This window comes from Sorex araneus, chromosome X (genome assembly GCF_027595985.1).
Source record: "Sorex araneus isolate mSorAra2 chromosome X, mSorAra2.pri, whole genome shotgun sequence".
NCBI lineage: Eukaryota > Metazoa > Chordata > Mammalia > Eulipotyphla > Soricidae > Sorex > Sorex araneus.
In genome coordinates, this window is record NC_073313.1 from 241,310,131 (window position 1) to 241,330,210 (window position 20,080).

Below are 20,080 nucleotides of genomic sequence, written 5' to 3' on the forward strand. Positions count from 1 at the left end.
TTTGTAATAAAATAAATAGAAAGTCACAGTATGTGATGCAGTCTGTTATAGCATGAGAAGGTTTTTTTTTTTCCTTTACTTCAGACTCAAAGGTAGTCTTATATTGCCTGGGTTATGGCCCTTCCTGTTTCATGGCCTTGACTTTTCTTTTTAGTTACTCCTACTCATTGCTCCCAGGGAAAAACAACAACAACAACAACAAAAAACCTTTACCAGACCCTCATCTAACTCCCCATCCCTACCAAGTTAGATCTCGCTGCTTTCAATATTCCCGCATGCACTTACTACAGAAAGTGTTATTTGTAGGATTTACCTCACTATACTGTAAACTCTCCCATGACCATGCTTTGCACAGCTGTACAGTTGTCTTGTGCATGTTAGATGTTCAGCAGTAGGTTCTCCACATACTGTGTTTCTGATGCTTTACATGCTCAGTCAGTAACACTTGCACAAGTGAATAAACGGGTTCCTAGGTAGAGTGGAAGTGGGGGAGCACTATTTGGGCTGAAATTACCCCATTGAGTTTCCGTGTGATGAAAAAGTGACTGGTTTATGTCATTTATTTGGGGACTACTTGTTTATCTCCACATTTTCTAGAAAACACCTACAAGATACTTTCTTTCAAGAAAAAGATTTTTCATGCACCTTCTGTTTCTTGTAAAACCTTTCCGAAATTAACATGGGCCTGAGATCTTGGCCATGTGAGTTTTGTTGAGAATGCCAGTTCCAAAGCACTCTGATTTGACAACTAATTCTGTTGTCAGCTGCCTTTCTGTTCATATCCTTTCCTTCTTTCCTTGTCTGACTTGTTCAAGTTCTTCATATATTTGGCTTATATTCTTCTTTTTTTTTTTTTTTTGCTTTTTGGGTCACACCTGGCAATGCACAGGGGTTACTCCTGGCTTTGCACTCAGGAATTACTCCTGGCGGTGCTCAGGGAACCATATGGGATGCTGGGGATCGAACCCAGTCACGTGCAAGGCAAACGCCCTACCCGCTGTGCTATCGCTCCAGCCCCTTGGCTTATATTCTTAACATTTTGCAGCATTTTGCTAACTGAAAATTGCCCTGTGATTTACTTATATGTCTTAATGGTATGTTATATGTGGTTTTCTACTAATTTTGTGCTTCTGATTTATTTTGTTTTGAATTTTTGAACAGTGACCCAGATAAACACTATTTAATGTATGAACATGAACGAGTGCCCATTGCAGTCTGTGAGAAGGAGCCTAGTTCCATCATTGCGTTTGCTCTCAGGTATTTGTCATGGGTTTTCTCATCTATGTTGCATATTTATTCTTTATGTATATCTATTAATTACCATATTGTTGAAATCTTTCACCTAAAGCAGGGGAAAATGAATAACTAAAAGCAAACATATATATGCTCTGGGCATGATAATTTGTTCTCTTTGTAAATGTGCCCTTTACCCAAACAATGGGATATAAGATGATTCTTAAGTACAAAGATTCTTTAGCACTAATAGCTAAATCCAGTAGGTAAGTTAATATGTAGTTATCCTTATGTCCTGTAACTATTTTCTCTTTTATGTATATCCACTTACCCTTTGTATTTTCTACACAATTCTAGAGTATTTCTGCGTAATATTATCTAAATTTTTTTTGTACTCTTTATTCTTTTCCTTCCTGCTTCCCACACATACAAGGTAAAGTCTTCTTAATTAGAGTAATGCTTTTCTAGTGTCTTAACCCATAGATTTATCTGACTTTTAATTTACATGCGTGAGTTTATCATGTGTCTTAAAAGAACGCTCCTCTCTTGAAATACTGATATGTCCAAAGAACAAAACTTTTCCATCTTAATGGTATCTTGGAAGTGATGGGACTTAGTTTAACTAAAATCTAGAATATTTAATTTAAACTTTTGGGGGGGCCAGAGAGATAGCTGAGAGGAGTGAGCGCCAGAACGTCATGCAGGAGGCTCTGGTTCTAAGCCTGCCCCTATATAGTTCCTGAGCACCCCCAGGAGTGATCCCTGAGCACAGAGCCAGGAAAAGTGCCCAAGCACCCCGGGGTGTGGTTTCTTGTGCAAGAAATTTAACTTTTGGGGGTGAGTGGGAGGTGGAGTGATAGTACAGCAGGTAGGGCATTTGCCTTGCATGTAGCCAACCCGGGTTCAATCCCCGGCATCTCATATGGTCCCCCAAGCACTGCCAGGAGTGACCCCTGAGTGCAGAACTAGAGCCAGAGCCAGAGCCAGAAGTAAACTCTGAGCATCACTGGGTGTGGCCAAACAAAGAAAATATCGATCTTTTTCTATTAAAAGTTTTTCTGCTTATTGGTTACAAGTGTCTACTTATTTAACAAAGATTTGAACATATGTAATATTTGATAGACTAGGTATTAGATATTACTTAGTATCCAGTTATACTTGCTTAAGACTGTCACTGTCACTGTCATCCCATTGCTTATCGATTTGTTTGAGCGGGCACCAGTAACGTCTCTCATTATGAGACTTATTGTTACTGTCTTTGGCTTATCCAATACACCATGGGTAGCTTGCCAGGCTCTGCCATGTGGGTAGATACTCTCGGTAGCTTGCCGGGCTCTCCAAGAGGGGCGGAGGAATTGAACACGGGTCGGCCGTGTGAAAGGCGAACGCCCTACCACTGTGCTATTGCTCTTTTTAAAATAATGTCTTGTAAAAGTATTTAGGCAGAACTCCAAGACACAAAGATTTAGTTTCAGACTAAATGTACTGTAATATGTACTGCAACACAGTACATATTACAATAGTGCATGCCACACTTCTTTTTTGATTTCCTCGGAGACTTTATAAGTTAAATTTGTTAAACTGTAGTCTCTTATGCGAGCAGCAGCTTGATGCCTGAATAAGTAGGTTATGTCATGCTTTGGTTAAGAAGTACTTTAGTATTAGAATATACTAACCATCATTTGAGCCTTCAACCAGTTAGACTCCTTTCTTACACAGTCATTACAGATATCATCAAAGGGTTTCACATGTTATCAGAATTGTTGCATGGGTACAGAGACTTAAATGCTTGTGGAGGAATGGCACCAGTAAGCTTGCTAATCATAGGGTTGCCATGAACATTCCATATGTTAAAAACAGTCCCTGTGGGGTGCAGTGGAGCCAACTTCAGTCAAACATGGTATGCCAGCACCCCTGAGACCCCCTTCTTCTTCTTGATACCAGGTTTATCTAAAGCAGGGTTTCTGGAGTGCTGGTATAATACTTGGATATTTGGGGCCCAATATGCTCAAAATATTATTTTCCTCAAGTTGAGTGCCTTTAAAGCACTTTTAAATTCCTTTCTTCTTGATGATGCTAAAGCTCTCCCAACTCCCGAAGGTGTTTTATCTAAGTGTTGGCACAGCAATGTTCACAGTCCCCATCTCAGAACTTGATTCTAGTTGACGTGTCAGGTCCTCTCCTGTGTTATTTTTCACGAAGACCACCGATCCTCCTGAAGAATGTAGCTACTTCTCCACGATAACTTTTTAAGTTAACGCCAATGTATTTGTTGAATTATGGACACTTACAATGATTGTGTTTCTAGGATGCAAAACTTACTCTGAAGCCTATGATTTTAAAAAGAAGAGCTTAACGTTTAACATTTTCCAAACTATTTCTGCCCTAAGTTGTAAAGAATACCGAAATGCCTTAGAGGAGTTGTCCAAAGCGACCGTGCGGAACAGTGCCGAAGAAGGGCTTCCGGCAAATAGGTGATCCGAGTAGCATCTGTTTTCATTCAGCTCTCATCACTCTCTCTCCTCATTTAGTCTGTACTTGGTTTTCATTATCACATAGCGTCAGTATAAAGGTTTCGTGGATACAGAGAGTGGGCCTCCCTCTTAGCCAAGGCGGTAGAAGAGAATCCAAGTGTAGCACTAGGGCTTACACGGTCCTCCAGGCAATAGTTACCAGATAAGTGCCCAAGAGTTCATGTACCTTATAGGTTTAAGCTTTCAAGCCTCTGATCCTCTTTACTCTTTAGATTTTTAAAGCATTCACTTGGAAAGTCAGTAAACTTCTGATTGACTTTGTGATTTCAGATGTTTGTGAATTTTCCGTATTAGGTAAAGAGCCTCATCGTTAATTAGAAAAGAAATTCTCCCAAACCAATTTTTTTTTAAATATTCAGTATCGTAAGCATTTAGATGGAAATTGTTGTAGACTCATATCATGATTCTTACTGAAATAAGTTTTCCACCTTTACTAACACTTTGACCCTTGATCTGTAACTCTGTGTTATGGTGGGTAGCTAGCATGAGAACTGTGAATTTATGTTTTCACTCTGATTGTCTTATAAGCAGCAATATATTACCCTAATGGACCTAGGGGGAAAATAGTATAAAAGCTACTCTTTCGTGTATTTTCCATATGCTTTTATAATTTTGTGGGTTTTTTTTTTTAATTTTATTTTTTTAATTTCCCAAAGTGGTTTTCTTCATTCCAAAGCCACCCCAGGGCTATTTCTTTCATGTTCTAACTCGTATTTATGTAAGTGATGGATCTGATTTTTTTTTTTTTTTTTAGTATTGTGGGGAAAGTTAGGTGAAGGTAGATGAATGTAGGACTCTGGGAGTTTCTCGTCTTGACTGTCTCCAACCAGCGTTTCCTTGTCTTCCGCCCCAGCGCTTTCGATAACAGACCCAAGACCAGCAGCCCCGTGCGGCTGCCGGAGGCCAGTGGAGGACCGACGAACCGCACAGCAGAAGCGGATCCACAGCCTCAGCCAAGTAAGATCACAGATGGAGAAGTCGTTACTGTGATTTTTGTTCCTCATTTGGAAACGAAAAGACATCCAAGATGTGTTGCCTTTGGTATTTGAAGCATAAAGTAAAAAAAAAAAAAAGTATTTATGTCCTCTTTGGTATATCACCGTTAGCCTCCTAAGAGGGTTACTGCTCACAGGATTCAGTTGAAAATTTTGATTTTTAAAAATTTTTACCTGCAGTGACCTGTACTTAATATTAATATGTTACCTCTTATTTTTAGCCAAAAAGGCTTCTGGAATGTTGTCCTTCTTCCGAGGGACAGCAGGGAAAAGCCCTGATCTCTCTTCCCAGAAGAGAGAGACCTTACGTGGAGCAGATAGTGCATACTACCAGGTTGGGCAGACGGGCAAGGAGGGGACGGAGAATCAAGGCGTTGAGCCTCAAGGTGTGTTCAAGTAGACGAATGTGCTTATTCCAGGCTTGATTGATTTGTGTCAGTTGTTTCTGTTCTCTGTAGCCTTCACTCTGATTTTTTTATTTTTCCTGCTGAAATCAGGACCTTCCCTCTCCTCTCCTACCTTAGTGTGATAGAAAGGGAAAAGCAGGTCACTTGACGGAGTTTACCCGAGGGCATGTATTGCTGCCATCCCTGAGTGCATAGCAGGACCCTAAACCTTAGTCCCCACCGCTGTCCACTGGCAAAAGCCACATCCCTTTGCCAGGTTGACTAAGTGAGATGATTACACATGCGGCATCGTCGCACGGTGTAGCTTCTGGTATTGTTCAAAGGTGTTTATTTCACTGTCCCCTTAAATGCTTCCTTTCCGGTCCAGTGTTTGTAAGGTTGAGGTTCATCATTTCAACTGTAGGTGAGGTGACGGTGACTGATGTGCGCTTTTATTTTTTTGTATTAAACAAATACACGTTTGCACTCATATATTTACTGTTTGGATGTTGTGGTAGCAAGTGAAGTCATTGTTGACTGAGTTCAATATTTACCATCTGACGGTTTGCAGGAGTAATGGGTTTAGATCATACTGTTTATTTATTTTCATATTCTTGGTTTTGGGGCGACAGCCAGAGGTGCTCAGGGTTTATTCTTTTGTGCTCAGGTATTACTCCTGACAGGACCATGTGGGATTCTTGGGAATCAAACCTTGGCTGGCCATGTGGACACCCTACCACTGTACTGTCTCTCTGACCCCTAGATCTTACATATTTGTGTGTTTGGTTGTTTTTTTGGCCACACCTGCCAGTGCTCAGGGCTTAGTCCTAGCTCTGCACTCAGGAACCACTCCTGGCAGGGCTTGGGGGACCATATGTGGTTCTGGAAATTGAAGCCAGGTTGTCCTCATTCAAGGCAAGCATCCTCCCCACTGTGCTATCACTCCGGCCCCAAGACCACATGTGAAGTGTGTGTGTATGTGCATGCATGTGCTTGTGTGTGTGTGCATGTGTATGTGTGTAAAGCAACTGCAGAATACTTTCATGTTAGTAATTAAGATGTTAGTAATTATTTTTTTTAAATAAAGTGCAGTAGTTTATTTGCTGTTACATGTGATCCTTAGAAGGCATTGATACATTGAAAAGATAATTTGAAATGTAAACTCAGGGAATAACTTATTCTTTAACACATTAATATATTCTTGATAGCTATGACAATTGAACAGCGTTAATCTGATAGTAAATTTTCCAGACACACCTTTCAAATAAAATCAATAACTCCAAAGTGGACAGTGCATTTTATACATTATATCTTATTATAATAATCTCTCTCTTGGTATATGAGTAAGAACAACATCTCAAACTTCTGGGAAAGCATTATTACAAGGAGAAAGCCTTTACAGAGTCTTACTATGGATTCATGAAAGGTAGATTTTTTTGGTTTTGTTTTGGGACCACACTTGGCTGTGCTCAGGGCTTACTCTTGGCTCTGCTCAGAGATCACCTCTGGCAGTTCTTGGGAAGCCATATGGGGTGCTGGGGATTGAACCCTTGTCTGTTTGCAAGAGCACTTTACCTGTGTACTACTCTCCTGCTGGAGACTAGACTTTTGTTGGTGATCATGGTGTATGCAGGTGTCAGATCATAATGCAACATAGCTAAAAGTTATATTAAAAACCAGTGGTACCTCCGTTTACAATTTTTTTTAAAAGCCATTAAAATGAATGTGAAAACATGATGGAACAACTGAATCAGGATATTGCTATCATAGGAATGACAATTATAAGAAAAACTACTCAGGCTGGAAAGAGTGCAGCAGGTAGGGTGTTTTCCTTGTGGACTTATAATTTTTCTGTCCATGATGAATTTTGTGGACACGGTTGGCATTGCATAAAAGTACTTACTTTTTTGTCAGGGCAGGGCTCTTGTCTTGTACTGGCCAGCCCCGGTTTATTCCCAGGGATTCAATTCCTCAGCCCCACCAGGAGTGATCCCTAGGCACAGAGCCACGAGTAAACTCTGAGCACCACCCGCTGTGGCCTCCAAACAGAACAAAAACAACAAAAGAGGGAAACCACTCTCCAATTTGAGTGGTTTTTCAATGTAAGAGTTGATCTTTCAAAAGGCACATGCATTTTTTTTATTGTAATAGCTTATGTATTTTTAATTGTATATCGAATGCTTGTGAATGGCGTGACTAGGATAAGAGTTGACTTGCTAGGTTTTTATTGTTTAAAAGAAGCGGGGGGGGGAAGAGATGAGACAAAAACAAACTATCTAAGACAAGTTTTACTAATGATGCTAAACTTTGTAGATGAGGTTGATGGAGGCGATTCACAAAAGAAACAGCTCACAAATCCTCATGTGGAGCTTCGTAAGTATGAAATAAAATATTGTTTTCGGAACAGGGGACTAGAATTGACCAAACTCAGTCTGCGAGACTCACATCCTTTCCATATGTATCTTTTTTCTTGAAATGAATGTTAAGTACCAATGCTAAATTTATTTAATAAGAGATATAGTTTACGAGAACTATTTGATCTGAAATGTAATTGGAATTGCAACCTAATTTATAACTTGAGATATGTTTATTTCATTTCATTTCTAATGTTTAAATAATGACATTAGTAAGCTAAAACCATTAAACATAGGCTATAGGCCTGGGACGCCAAAAAGATACTTTCATTTGCATAATATGGACAGTTAAATTTTAAACCAAGTAGCTAGTGTAAAATTAGAAATGGTTTTTTTTTTTATGTTTAATTTTTCCTGAGTCCTCCCCACAGATCCCTCTTACAGAATTTTGATGGACAGGGATCACTCTATCACTGTATTACTGTTAACCCGTTGTTCATAGATTTACCCAAGTGGGCACCAGTAACGTCTCTATTACACTCAGCCCTGAGATTTTAGCAGCCTCTCCTTACTCGTCTGTCCCAATGTTTAGAGGCTCTTTCAGGGTCAGGGGAATGAGATCTACCGTGACTGTTTTTGGCATAACGAATACGCCATGGGGAGCTTGCCAGGCTCTGGACGGGGATGTAGACTTAAAGTTGCTGTTATGAAGGAAATTAAGTGGTAGGAATTGGGAGGGGCAAGAAAGAAAAGATACTTGTGATCTTTTCAAGTTGTGTGTTTCTTTTTAAACTCTTCTGTCTCTAGAATTTTCGGACGCGAATGCCAAGTTTTACTGTCGGCTTTACTACGCGGGAGAGTTTCATAAGATGCGTGAGGTGATTCTGGGCAGCAGCGAGGAAGATTTCATTCGTTCACTCTCTCACTCCTCGCCCTGGCAGGCCCGAGGAGGCAAGTCGGGAGCAGCCTTCTATGCCACCGAAGGTGGGTCTGTAATCATTTCCTTTACGTTTACTTAATAATTTATAAAAGTAGATGGCTAACTACCCACTAGCACAATGGGTAGGGCGTTTGCCTTGCACGTGGCCGACCCGGGTTCAATTCCTCCACCCCTCTCAGAGAACCTTGCAAGCTACCAAGAGTATCCCGCGTGCATGGCAGAGCCTGGCAAGCTACCCGAGGCGCATTCGATATGCCAAAAACAGTAACAACGCGTCTCACAATGGAGACGTTACTGGTTCCCACTCGAGCTAATTGATGAACAATGGGAGGACAGTGCTACAGTGCAGATGGCTTAGCTGTGAAATTAGGCCTGGTTCTGCGAGAGTTTTCTTGACTGTATAAATCCTCAGGTGCCCTTCAGTTATTTGAAAACCATATTTTAAATCATTTTATTCCCCTGTGACTGAAAGAAAAGAAAAAGTGAACAAATCACTTTGGCTGTCGGGAGTGACTTCTAGGTTGCTTCTGTGCATGTAACATTGACCGTTCCCTTGATGTTTCTGCCCTGTAGACGACCGATTCATTTTGAAGCAAATGCCTCGTCTGGAAGTCCAGTCATTCCTTGACTTCGCACCACATTACTTCAATTATATCACAAATGCTGTTCAACAAAAGGTAGAAATCCTAAACTTGCGCTGATGAGTAGATGATGATTAGAATTCGTTGGTTTTGTTTTTTGTTTTTTAGATCCTGAAAGTTAGTCCTTATGTTTTCTCTGTTCTAAGGTATGACCCAGGCAAGGTTAGATCTCTGAGCATTGTTGGGGTACAATAGAGTGAAGAACTGAGAAATAATGATCAAATTACATATAATTAGGATCTCTGTAAAAACCAGGAAGGGCAGAGGAAAGGGGATGAGATGTCTAAAGCCTTAAAAAGGGGATGAAACTATCTGTACTGTTACTAATTTACAGTTTTCCTAGAAAAGAAAGTTGCGATGTGTGTTGAGAAGGGAAGGCCTTGGGGCTGTGAGGAGCCATAGGAGTTGGTGACCCTCGTGTCACTGAGCAGTGACTCCCAATAAGAGTATGGTGGAGTCACAGCCATAATGTCCACTCATCATTTAGAGCACGCTATTGGGGAAATTCTAGGTCATGAAAAAAAAAACCAAAATGTGAGGTTGAGTAGCTGTGGAAGATGGTTGCTTCAGAGTGTGTTAAGGGTATAGTATTTGTATTAGCGTTGCTGCAGTGCTTGCTCTGAAGATGGAAGGGTCTGGGTTTCCTTTAAGGTCCACGGGAAATCATATGTGGGTATTAAGTCGATAAGCCAGATGTCAGTGATAAGTTTCAGATCATCTTTTTGATGAGTGTATTTTTGCCTTTCTTTGATTAGAGGCCCACCGCATTGGCCAAAATTCTCGGCGTGTACAGAATTGGTTATAAGAATTCTCAGAACAATACCGAGAAGAAGTTAGATCTACTTGTCATGGAAAATCTTTTCTATGGGAGAAAGATGGCACAGGTAAGGATATTGGAATGTGCAAAGCGTTGCTACTGGAACCCTTTGTGTACTTCTGGCTCGTGAATGTAATGGTCCAAAGACCAACATCTTTTTTGCTAATAAATATTAAACTTTGGTTACATGCTCCAATTTAATTGTTTCGGGGGAGGGCTAATTTGGGCCTCACCCAGTGATGCTCAGGAGCTAATACTGGCTCTGTACTCAGGAGTATCTCTGGTAGAGCACTGGGGACCGTGTGTGGGACAGGGATTTGAGATGGGTTCATCGTGGGATTCAAGGCTAACGCCTTTATCCCTATACTGTCTCTATGTCTTTAAATTACATTTTATTTATTTATTTGTTTTGCTTTTTGGGTCACACCTGGCGATGCACAGGGGTTACTCCTGGCTCTGCACTCAGGAATTACTCCTGGCGGTGCTCAGGGGACCATATGGGGTGCTGGGAATTGAATCTGGGTTGGCCGCGTGCAAGGCAAACGCCCTACCCACTGTGCTATTGCTCCAGCCCCAAAATTAAAGTTTTTTTTATATTTTAAATTCAGTTTTGTTATGTTTTAAAAATAGTAGTAGCACTGTAGCACTGTTGTCCCGTTGTTCATCGATTTGCTCAGCAAATAATACAAAATTAGTACCCCCAAGTACAACAACACAAGACAATTTGAGGAAAGGAAATGAAATCATGTTTCTTTTATTTATTTTTCTTTTTATTTGGTTGGGTGAAGGGTTTGGGCCACACCAGCGATGCTCAGGGGTTACTCCTGGCAGTACTCGGGGGACCATATGGCCTGTAGGTGATCAAACTAGGGCTGGCGCGGGCAGGCAAGTGCCCTTCCCGCTGTACTATTTCTGGTTCCCTAAATCGTGCTGCACGATTTAAACTTACGCGTCAACTCCATCTCTATTAAATCAATGCAAAGTGAGTCTTTTTTGTTGTTGTTTGTATTTGATTTGGGGTGATACCAGATAGTACTAAAGGCTTACTCCTGGCTCTGTGCTCAGGGATCACTCCTTGCAGTGCTCAGGGGACCACATGTGGTACCAGGAATCAAACCACTTGGGCAGGGCAAGCCCCTTAATCCCTGAATTGTCTCTTTAGCCTTGACGAAGTAAGTTTTATCATAGCAATGCCAACTATCTGTCCACAAAATTCATCACTGATAGAAGAATTGTGTGTTCACATGATTATATACAAAAAGAACCTTTAACAAAAATAGTCCACTTGAGATACACAATAAGCTATTTGAGGAAGAATTAATCATCTTTTTTTTGGGTTTTTTTTTTTTTTTTTTTTTTTTTTTTGCTTTTTGGGTCACACCTGGCTATGCTCAGGGGTTACTCCTGGCTTTTGCACTCAGGAATTACTCCTGGCGGTGCTCGGGGGACCATATGGGATGCTGGGAATCGAACCTGGGTCGGCCGCTTGCAAGGCAAATGCCCTACCTGCTGTGCTACCACTCCAGCCCCAGAATTAATCATCTTTAATCTGACATAAAACAACCATGAAAAGAATCAGCAAGAACATCATAAAAATAATCTTCAATGCTGTAATTTAAGAAATAAAAGAGCACTAAGGCAGACTTGAAAATCATTACCACTCATAAATAATTCTTTACTCCAAGGCTAATTAATGTACAAACTAATCTAATATAAATCAGCAATTCAACAAAGTATGGGACCCAAAGTTGAATTCCTCTCTTTAAATTACTTTAATTGGGTTAATAAAGTTTTATGTGTGCTCTTTACATATTCTTTAGCATTTTATCTATTTAACAATTTATTTATCTGCATGTGTACACCCATCACACATATATTTCTATAAAGTTTAACTTTTGATTCTTAGAGCCCTATAGGAAGGAATAAAGATGAACACTGTGGACTGACCCTAAAATTTAGCATATCCCAAAAATTTAGCATATCCATATTCTAAAACCATAGGATTACAAGATAATTGGGCAGATGTTTCCGTCACCTCACTTTTAATGATGGAAAACCTGGGGTGGCCGGGGACATTGAGTTTGACATGTTCCTGATCTCCGGCACTGCATGGCCTCCCAAGCACTACTGGGTGTGGCCCTGGTGGCCCTGAGTACTTCGAGGTGACTGTGATGACCATTGGCGCCATAGGGTCCCAGCCCTCTTCCCCCCCCTCCACACACACAGTCCCTCCCCAAGTTACTTGGGACATTTGCGAAAGAAAATGAACAGGAGAGGCTGCTGTGAGATATTACATATCTATTTCAGTCACGCAGGTCTTCATAGAGCTCAGGTTTGCCCAGACTCTAGAGTGTCCTAACGCTAGAGGAGTTCTGCACTTGCTCTGCAAAATACTGGTTCTTGAGCTGTTTCAAGTTTGTGGTGAGATAAGGCCTCTGTATCATCATGAGCAGAAGGACGAGGGGGTCAACATCAGGCCCTGTTGCTCTGGAACCCAAGTCCTAGACTTTTTCTTTTTCTATCCCCCCAGATCTTCAGATACTGTTGTTTCTACCTTGTCATAAGTAACTACGTAGATTAGGATAAAAACTTTTTGGTGTCTTAAGGCTATTTGCATTTGTTTTACAAATGTTTTATGAGAACAGCTAATGTTTTTCTTAAAGTCAATGAAATGGGTCCGTATATTTCTGAAGGGTTTCAGTAATTGAGTACAAGGGATGAGTCATGCTGTTCTGTCATGTTTTGTATATTACGCAGTTGTAATGCATGTGGTTGATGACTTCTGTTGTGTAAGTTACGCTGATATTTTAATTTTTTTTTTTTTTTTTTTTGCTTTTTGAGCACACTGGGCGATGCACAGGAGTTATTACTGGCTCATGCACTCAGGACTTACTCCTGGCGGTGCTCAGGGGACCAGATAGGATGCTGGGAATCGGGAATCGAACCTGGGTTGACCGTGTGCAAGGCAAATGCCCTGCCCGCTGTGCTATCACTCTAGCCCCTGACATTTTACATTTTAAAATACATGGAATGATAGGAACTCCAGGGGATCTTTCTGCCTTTTTTACTTAATGATATTGATTCTTCATAGCAACTTCAGTGCACAGAATGACCAAGAATTTTCTTTCTTGCGGCTAGGTTTTTGATTTGAAGGGTTCCCTTCGGAATCGAAATGTCAAAACTGACACTGGGAAAGAGAGTTGTGATGTGGTCCTGCTGGACGAAAACCTCTTGAAGATGGTTCGCGACAACCCTCTGTATATCCGCTCTCATTCCAAAGCTGTGCTGCGCGCCTCCATCCGTAGCGACTCCCACTTCCTCTCGAGCCACCTCATCATAGATTATTCTCTGCTGGTTGGGCGCGATGATACCAGCAACGAGCTGGTAGTTGGGATTATAGGTAAGTCAGTCAGTGTCCAGAGTACAGCATGAAGGGCGTGATGAACTGGCCTCGCACTGGATTACTGGATAGTCTCATAAACTTCATTTGGGATTTTTAAAAATCGTCATTTTAAAATTCTGCTACCTTCTCTTCAGTTTCCCTGTTTGCATTTTAATTATCTTTACCAAAAAGTATTCATATTTAAAAAGTAGTTTATACATGAAGCTCTGTGAGCTCTTGTGAATATTAAGGACTTAGTATGGGATTTAAAAAAAAAAAAGCCTTAGGACAGCACCTGGCATAATTAGCACTTAATTAGAGGTAACTCTTGTAGAAGTGTTCTGTTAATCACTATTATCATTCATTTATATTTATTAACTGTTATTTTTGCCTCCTGCAACAAATAGATTACATTAGAACATTTACCTGGGATAAAAAGCTTGAGATGGTTGTGAAATCTACCGGAATTTTAGGAGGACAAGGTAAGCTTATGATTCTTTTTGTTATTAGTTAACATTTTAAAAAATGTTATGTTTTGGGTTAAAGTATAGCTGTAAGGCACTTGCCTTGCAGGTAGCCATGCTGGGTTTGATGACTGGCACCCTAGGTCGTCCCTTAAGCACTGCCAGTGGTGATCCCTGAGCTCTGAGCCAGGAGTAAGCTCTGAGCATCCCCGGATGTGGCCCCAAAACAAACAAGTAAAAAAAGAAAGTTAAGGGGCTGGAACGATAATACAGAGGGTAAAGCGTTAGCCTTGCACGCGGCCGACGCAGGTTCGATTCCTAGCGTCCCATATGTCCCCTGAGCACCGCCAGGGGTAATTCCTGAGTGCAGAGCCAGGAGTAATCCCTGTGCATCGCTAGGTGTGACCCAAAAATGAAAAAAAAGAAAGAAAAAAAGAAAGTTAATTATCTACTTTTAACAAATTTTAAAAAGTAAGTGGTTATATATCTTGTTTTGAAAATGAACAAGTCACAAAAAGGTATAACATTTGGGCTTTGTTTATGCTTGTGTTTTTTTTTTTTTTTTTGCTTTTTGGGTCACACCCAGCAATGCACAGGGGTTACTCCTGGCTTTGCAGTCAGGAATTACTCCTGGGAGTGCTTGGGGGACTATATTGGATGTCGGGGATCGAACCCAGGTCAGCCGCATGCAAGGCAAACGCCCTACCCGCCATACTATCACTCCGGCCCTATGCTTGTGTTTCAGTGCTTAAGGTTCACAAAATAAAAAACAGAAGAAAAAAAGAAGGGCAAGAAGGGCCAGAGGTTCTGATTACGAGATTGCCTTTCTTGTTCCCTGAGCATTAGTCGCCCTGTTGGTGCTTTTAGACATCTCTCCTTTCTAGGCAAGGGCTATTTTTAAAAAATAGAAAATCCTGCCAGGAAAGACCTTCCCATCATCGTGTGATATGGTGACTTGCCCTCCCTCTCTTCCTCCCTTCCTTTCTTCCTTCCTTCCTTGTGAAGCAAGATCATTCTTTTTTTTTTCTTTTTGGGTCACACCTGGCCATGCACAGGGGTTACTCCTGGCTCTGCACTCAGGAATCACTCCTGGCGGTGCTCAGGGGACCATATGGGATGCTGGGAATCGAACCCGGGTCGGCCGTGTGCAAGGCAAACGCCCTACCCGCTGTGCTATTGCTCCAGCCCCGCAAGATCATTCTATATTGAATGAAATTTACTTAGAAAGATGGGACCTGGGGAGATGGTACAGTGGGTAGAGCACTTACCTTACATATGGCAGACCTGGGTTCCATCACCGGCATCCCATATTGTCCCCTGAGCCCCATCAAGTGTAATTCCTGAGCTCAGAGCCAGGAGTAACCCCTGAGCACTGCTGAACATGACCCCCACCCCCAATTTTTTTTTTTTTAAATAAGGAAGGAAGGAAAAGAGGTAAGGAAGGAGGGAGGAAGGGACAGAGGGAAGGAAAGAAGGAAGAAAGGAAAGCGGGAGGTCAGGAAACAGGGAAGAAGGGAGTGGGGGGAGACTGAGTCATACCATGTTCAAGAGAGAACAGTGCGTCTCCAGAGTGGAGAAAGGAGGATACATATGTGAACATGGATTACTAAAACTCCTTCTTCCTTTCTTGATGTTTGTATTATCTTTTTGGCAGTTTCCTCAAGAACATACTGTAAGGCATTTGCTTGACCAGTGATGTAACTGCTTTCTTTTTCCCTCTTCTCTTTCGTAATCTTAGGTAAAATGCCAACTGTGGTCTCTCCAGAATTGTACAGGACTAGATTTTGTGAGGCCATGGACAAGTACTTCCTGATGGTCCCAGACCACTGGACAGGCTTGGGTCTGAATTGCTGAAATGAAGCACTTGTCCTGAAGTGGACCGTGAAAGAAAGAGCACTGGAACGAAGGACCAAAAATAAGCTACTTCTTTGATTCATCATATTCACCACTTTCTGCAAAGGCCTTTGAGTGTTGAGACTCCGGAGGCTGTCATCAGTGATGGATTCAGACTCCGTAGACTTGGTTTTTTGATATCGTAAATTAGCCACCTGTAGGATGGAAAAGTGTGAACATTTTTTTCCCTCCCACTAAAGCTGAATGTAGGCTCATTTTAAAGGGATAAGGACAAATGTATAGCTGGAGGCAAGGAGATCAAGTGAAAACTAGGGTGTCATCTTTGCTAAGAGCTTCGCTCAGAAATAAGTGTCTCATAGACTGATTATCCTGGCATCACATTTGAGTCTTTCTTTGCTGAGAAAGACTTCATAGATCATGGTGACCTTGTATGTCTTAATGGAACAATTGAATGTGGCCTATTAACAGAATTTCTGAAGCTGTTTATAAAAATTCTGAATTATTTTTATGAAAGTTTTCAGTGAAACATATTGATCCTATTTTATGTGTTGTATTTAAGGAGATATCTGGCATAAAATTTAGACTCCGGTCAGGTTTTTGTATTTTGCCCTGTTTTGAAGTATGTTTGTTGTTTTAAAAATTCTGTTAACTCTGGGTGGCAGGAGGCTGCCGCCAGTAGTTGTAAGTTTTTGAGGTGGCTTTTTTTTTTTAAGTTTGTTTACAGCATTTGTGTAATTGTTATGTGAAACTGCACTTTTCTGCACATGCTTTTATTCTAGGCTTCTCTCTGACTTCAAGGAAACATTAATAAATGAATTTGAATGAGTGAACCCTGTAAAGGGAGGGATCCCTTCCTTATTTAATGAAGGATTTTTTTTTTAAATGTAAAAGATGAGTGAAAATTAGGTGAGAGGTAGATGGCTGTTTGTTTTGTGTATCAGCAAAGTTTTACTTTCAGTCTAGCCAGCAATTTAAGTGGGATCTGTAAGATTCGAAATATTCAGTGTGGACGCCCTTATTTTCTAACTTTCTCAACCAGGTTTTTTTGTCCACTGATTACTGAGAAATGTTAAGTGATAACTATGGGAGCTTCTTATTTGATAGAGATCTTCATTGTTCTTTTAAAACGATCAGAAATACTAAACTGTCTTTGAGAAAAAGGCTTAATCCCAGATGTTTCCTCATGGGTTCTGTCTATATAACAAGAGTAATTTTGGGAATTTAAGTAGTTTCAAATGCTCTTCTCTTTTTCCGCCTTATACTAGCATATTTCTGTTGTAATTTTCACATAGTAAGCAAAAGAAATCAGATACATTCCAGTTACAGAGATTCTGTAGTATGAACCTACATAGAAATGTGAATATTTTGGAATATATGTTTTAGAGAATGAAAACATTAGTTCGGCATTTGGGGCTTATTAGAAGCCTGGCTTGTTTAGTTAGCAGCAAGTTGTCCAAGTATTTACGACTAGTTGGATGATAAGCACTTTTTTTTTTAAGGAAAACCTGTTGCGTGCCTTTTAAAAACATAAAACACCTGTGATTTTAGTTTTGATATCAGCTAGTAAGGAGTTGGACAGGAATGAAAGAGAGTGGAGGATTACTAGCTTACTCTGTGTTTACAGACAGTGGATTTCATGTCTCTTTTAAAATGCAAACACTGTATGTTCCGCTTTATTTTTCGAGCAGCACAGGGTCAGGGTTATTCATCCGTTTCCAGTCGCCAGCACTTCAGGTGAAGGCATCTGGCTGTCGCTAAGAGAGTCAGTGGTTCCCTGCAGGCCCAGTACCATGGATGTAGCTTGAATAGCCCATTGGCCGAGTTCCCAACAGTTACAGCATCTTGTGTTGATGGTGTTTTCCTTGCCCAGGACTTGAAGAGAGTATTGCTGCCCCTTAGGTAGTTTGGTGGCTAAAAATGACTCCGGTATAATATAATCTAAAGTAAGAGCTGCTGCTTCGTAGGGGTAATCAGCCCTTTCAAAACTGTCTTAAGGGAGGGGACATACGACATTTCTTTGTTGTGAGTGGCAGGTTTGTATCCTCAGCCCGGAGCTGCTCTTACTCAGACCACTACCATAGTTAGAACTTGTTCTGTATATTGTGCTGGTCAGTATTAAGTATTGAATGTTGAATGACCATTCACCTCTCTTCAGTTCCACTTTAAAGCCCGGGGAGCATATTCATGGTGAAAAGTTAGGAGTAAGGATAAAAACTTTCTTCCTTAGAATGAAGCATAATCCTCAGAACAGTTGATAAGTAGCACAACAAAATGATACGAACACATTACATTGTATAAAAAAATCTTATTTATAAATGTGAAACTTTTTAAGGCCATAAAAACTTTATTAATTAATAAAAAGAATTTTTTTTTCTTACATAAGCCTAAGAAAAACAAGGGGGGAGGGACATGGTAAGTCCTTTTATAGTCTTGAATATTTTGAATTTATAGATAATCAAACTTTCCTACACAATGTCTTCAAATTTGTTTCTTGATTCTGCAAGTCAGTAGTTTTCTAGCTTTGGCTTTTAATAGATGTTGTAAATAGTAGGGTTGTATTGGTTTTTGTGGCTTCAGCTTCTCCTTGGCATTATTACCCTGTAAAGTGGACTACAATCAAACTGCCAGGGGTGACAGCCTGTAGAGCGTTTGCTTAGCTGCCAGGGAGAAAACTACTGTGGATGAGCCTGATGGTGCAACCAACCAAGCCGTTCATTATTCTTCAAGTGTTAACATACTGACTGATGCAGTGTTCAAACCATCTCGTGCAATGCCCTTTTCCATTTTTTTTTTTGTAACATGAGTGCAGTGTATTATAGAAAAACAAAAATTGCAATCATGAGCAGTGTTATTAATGCTGCTGTGTTGGTTTTGTAAAAAATGTACATTTTGTCTTTAAGGCAGATTGCATTTTAACTAGAGAAGTGACGTTGTAAATCAGATTAGCCTCTTTTAATTTAATATGAAAAATTTAATTAACAATACTGAAAATACTTAATGTAATATATTGTATATTTTATCTACTTTGGTTCTAGCTGTTTTATATGATTGACACATTATTTAAATGATAACTGCCTTGACATTTTGGAGACTTAATACTGTAAAATAAAACTGACTTACAATAAATGGAGAATCTACTGCATCTTGATTTGAATCTGCTGGGGGGGAACATGCAGAAATGGAATTTGGGGTACAAAACCTTGGCTCTGGCTTGTCAGGGTCAGTTAACAGCCTGTTCATTCTCTTCCCACTGGAGAGCTTGTCTTGGAAATAATCCTTCTCCATAAGTCCTAGAACAGGTAGTTTTGAAGCTGCATGATTCTTGTTCATTTTTGTTAACTCTTTCTTTTCTGTCACTGTCATTGTCACTGTCATCCTGTTGCTCATCGATTTGTTCGAGCGGGCACCAGTAACATCTCTCATTGAGAGACTTTATCGTTACTGTTTTTGGCATATGGATTTCTTTTCTGATGAGACACTTATTTTCAGCCCTGAAGGATCAAGTTTGCCCATCACTGTTAATCAGTTACTCTCCTGTTCAGAGTCTTCTTTCTCCTTTAGCCTCTGAAGAGGACTTGGCACACCCTGGAGCCTTGACTCGGGGGAGAAAGAACCACAGGAAAAGGAGCTCTTACCCATGTTGCTCTCTATTTTTTCCCTTTAATTCTCTTAAAGTTTTTTTCCCACATATTTAGGAGCTATGAGTTTGAGGCTTACGTATAATTATATCATCTTAGTGAATTGGCCTTTCTGTCATGAGGGTCTGTGATTAGATTCATTATTTTCTATGTATTATTTCTTGTTCTCATCTGTTGCCTTCTTGCCCTAGACAGTTCTCTAATTTACCATACTCTGAGCCCATTCTTCTTTCCACAGTAATCAACTTCGCTTCTTGTCTGTGTAGTCAAGAGTTTGTTGCCATGAGAGTGTTAGGAGAGGGAAGGGAACATCCACCATCAGAACGAGTTAAAGATGACTGTCAACTGAAAACATTTCAATTGGCAAGTAACTACAGAAAGGTGTTCTACACTTCCCTTATCTGACAACATGCTTCACTGTCCTGGAGTTCAACTATTTTAGCGCTTCTCCAAAGAAGTTCTGAACAGAGAGGCATTAATGGACTTTCGATCCCGCTCCAGTATCCCAACACATTATGTCTGTGAATGTATTCCATCCTTTGACTGCTGTTTCCTTTTGGGGTTCACCACTAATAGAGAAGTGCAGGATAGTTGATACCAACTCAGTGTTGAGATCCAGTAATTGTATGGGATGAGAAGGGAAGATCTTCCCTTCTGTTAAGTCATTTAACCAACTTCAAAGATTGTTGCTTAAATTCCATTGTAATTTGGTTCTTACAGGAGTCCCAGTCATGCCTCCTTTTCACCCATGACATTTTTGTGACCGAAGCATATAGGTATGTAAATAGGTCTACAGAATAAACATCTACTGATAATATAAAGAAATTGAAAACAAATAAACT

General features: G+C 40.4%; 1 protein-coding gene across 7 annotated transcripts in view; it reads left to right on the forward strand.

Moving 5' to 3' along the window:
- The window catches only part of PIKFYVE (phosphoinositide kinase, FYVE-type zinc finger containing), a 98,563-nt gene extending 79,821 nt beyond the window's left edge, over positions 1–18,742 (forward strand). For 5 of the 7 annotated variants that reach the window (XM_055120438.1, XM_055120441.1, XM_055120439.1 and 2 more), the window contains 11 exons: positions 1,162–1,257; positions 3,624–3,707; positions 4,621–4,724; positions 4,984–5,148; positions 7,462–7,521; positions 8,310–8,486; positions 9,016–9,119; positions 9,839–9,967; positions 13,039–13,300; positions 13,690–13,764; positions 15,485–18,742. In XM_055120438.1, coding sequence (XP_054976413.1) covers positions 1,162–1,257; positions 3,624–3,707; positions 4,621–4,724; positions 4,984–5,148; positions 7,462–7,521; positions 8,310–8,486; positions 9,016–9,119; positions 9,839–9,967; positions 13,039–13,300; positions 13,690–13,764; positions 15,485–15,600 — 1,372 coding nt within the window. In that variant the 3' untranslated portion in view covers positions 15,601–18,742. Of the gene's footprint in view, positions 1–1,161; positions 1,258–1,666; positions 3,510–3,541; positions 3,708–4,620; positions 4,725–4,983; positions 5,149–7,461; positions 7,522–8,309; positions 8,487–9,015; positions 9,120–9,838; positions 9,968–13,038; positions 13,301–13,689; positions 13,765–15,484 lie in introns of those variants that run through there. The other 2 variants (XM_055120443.1, XM_055120444.1) reach the window with 2 other exon arrangements.
- The last annotated feature ends 1,338 nt before the right edge of the window (positions 18,743–20,080 follow it).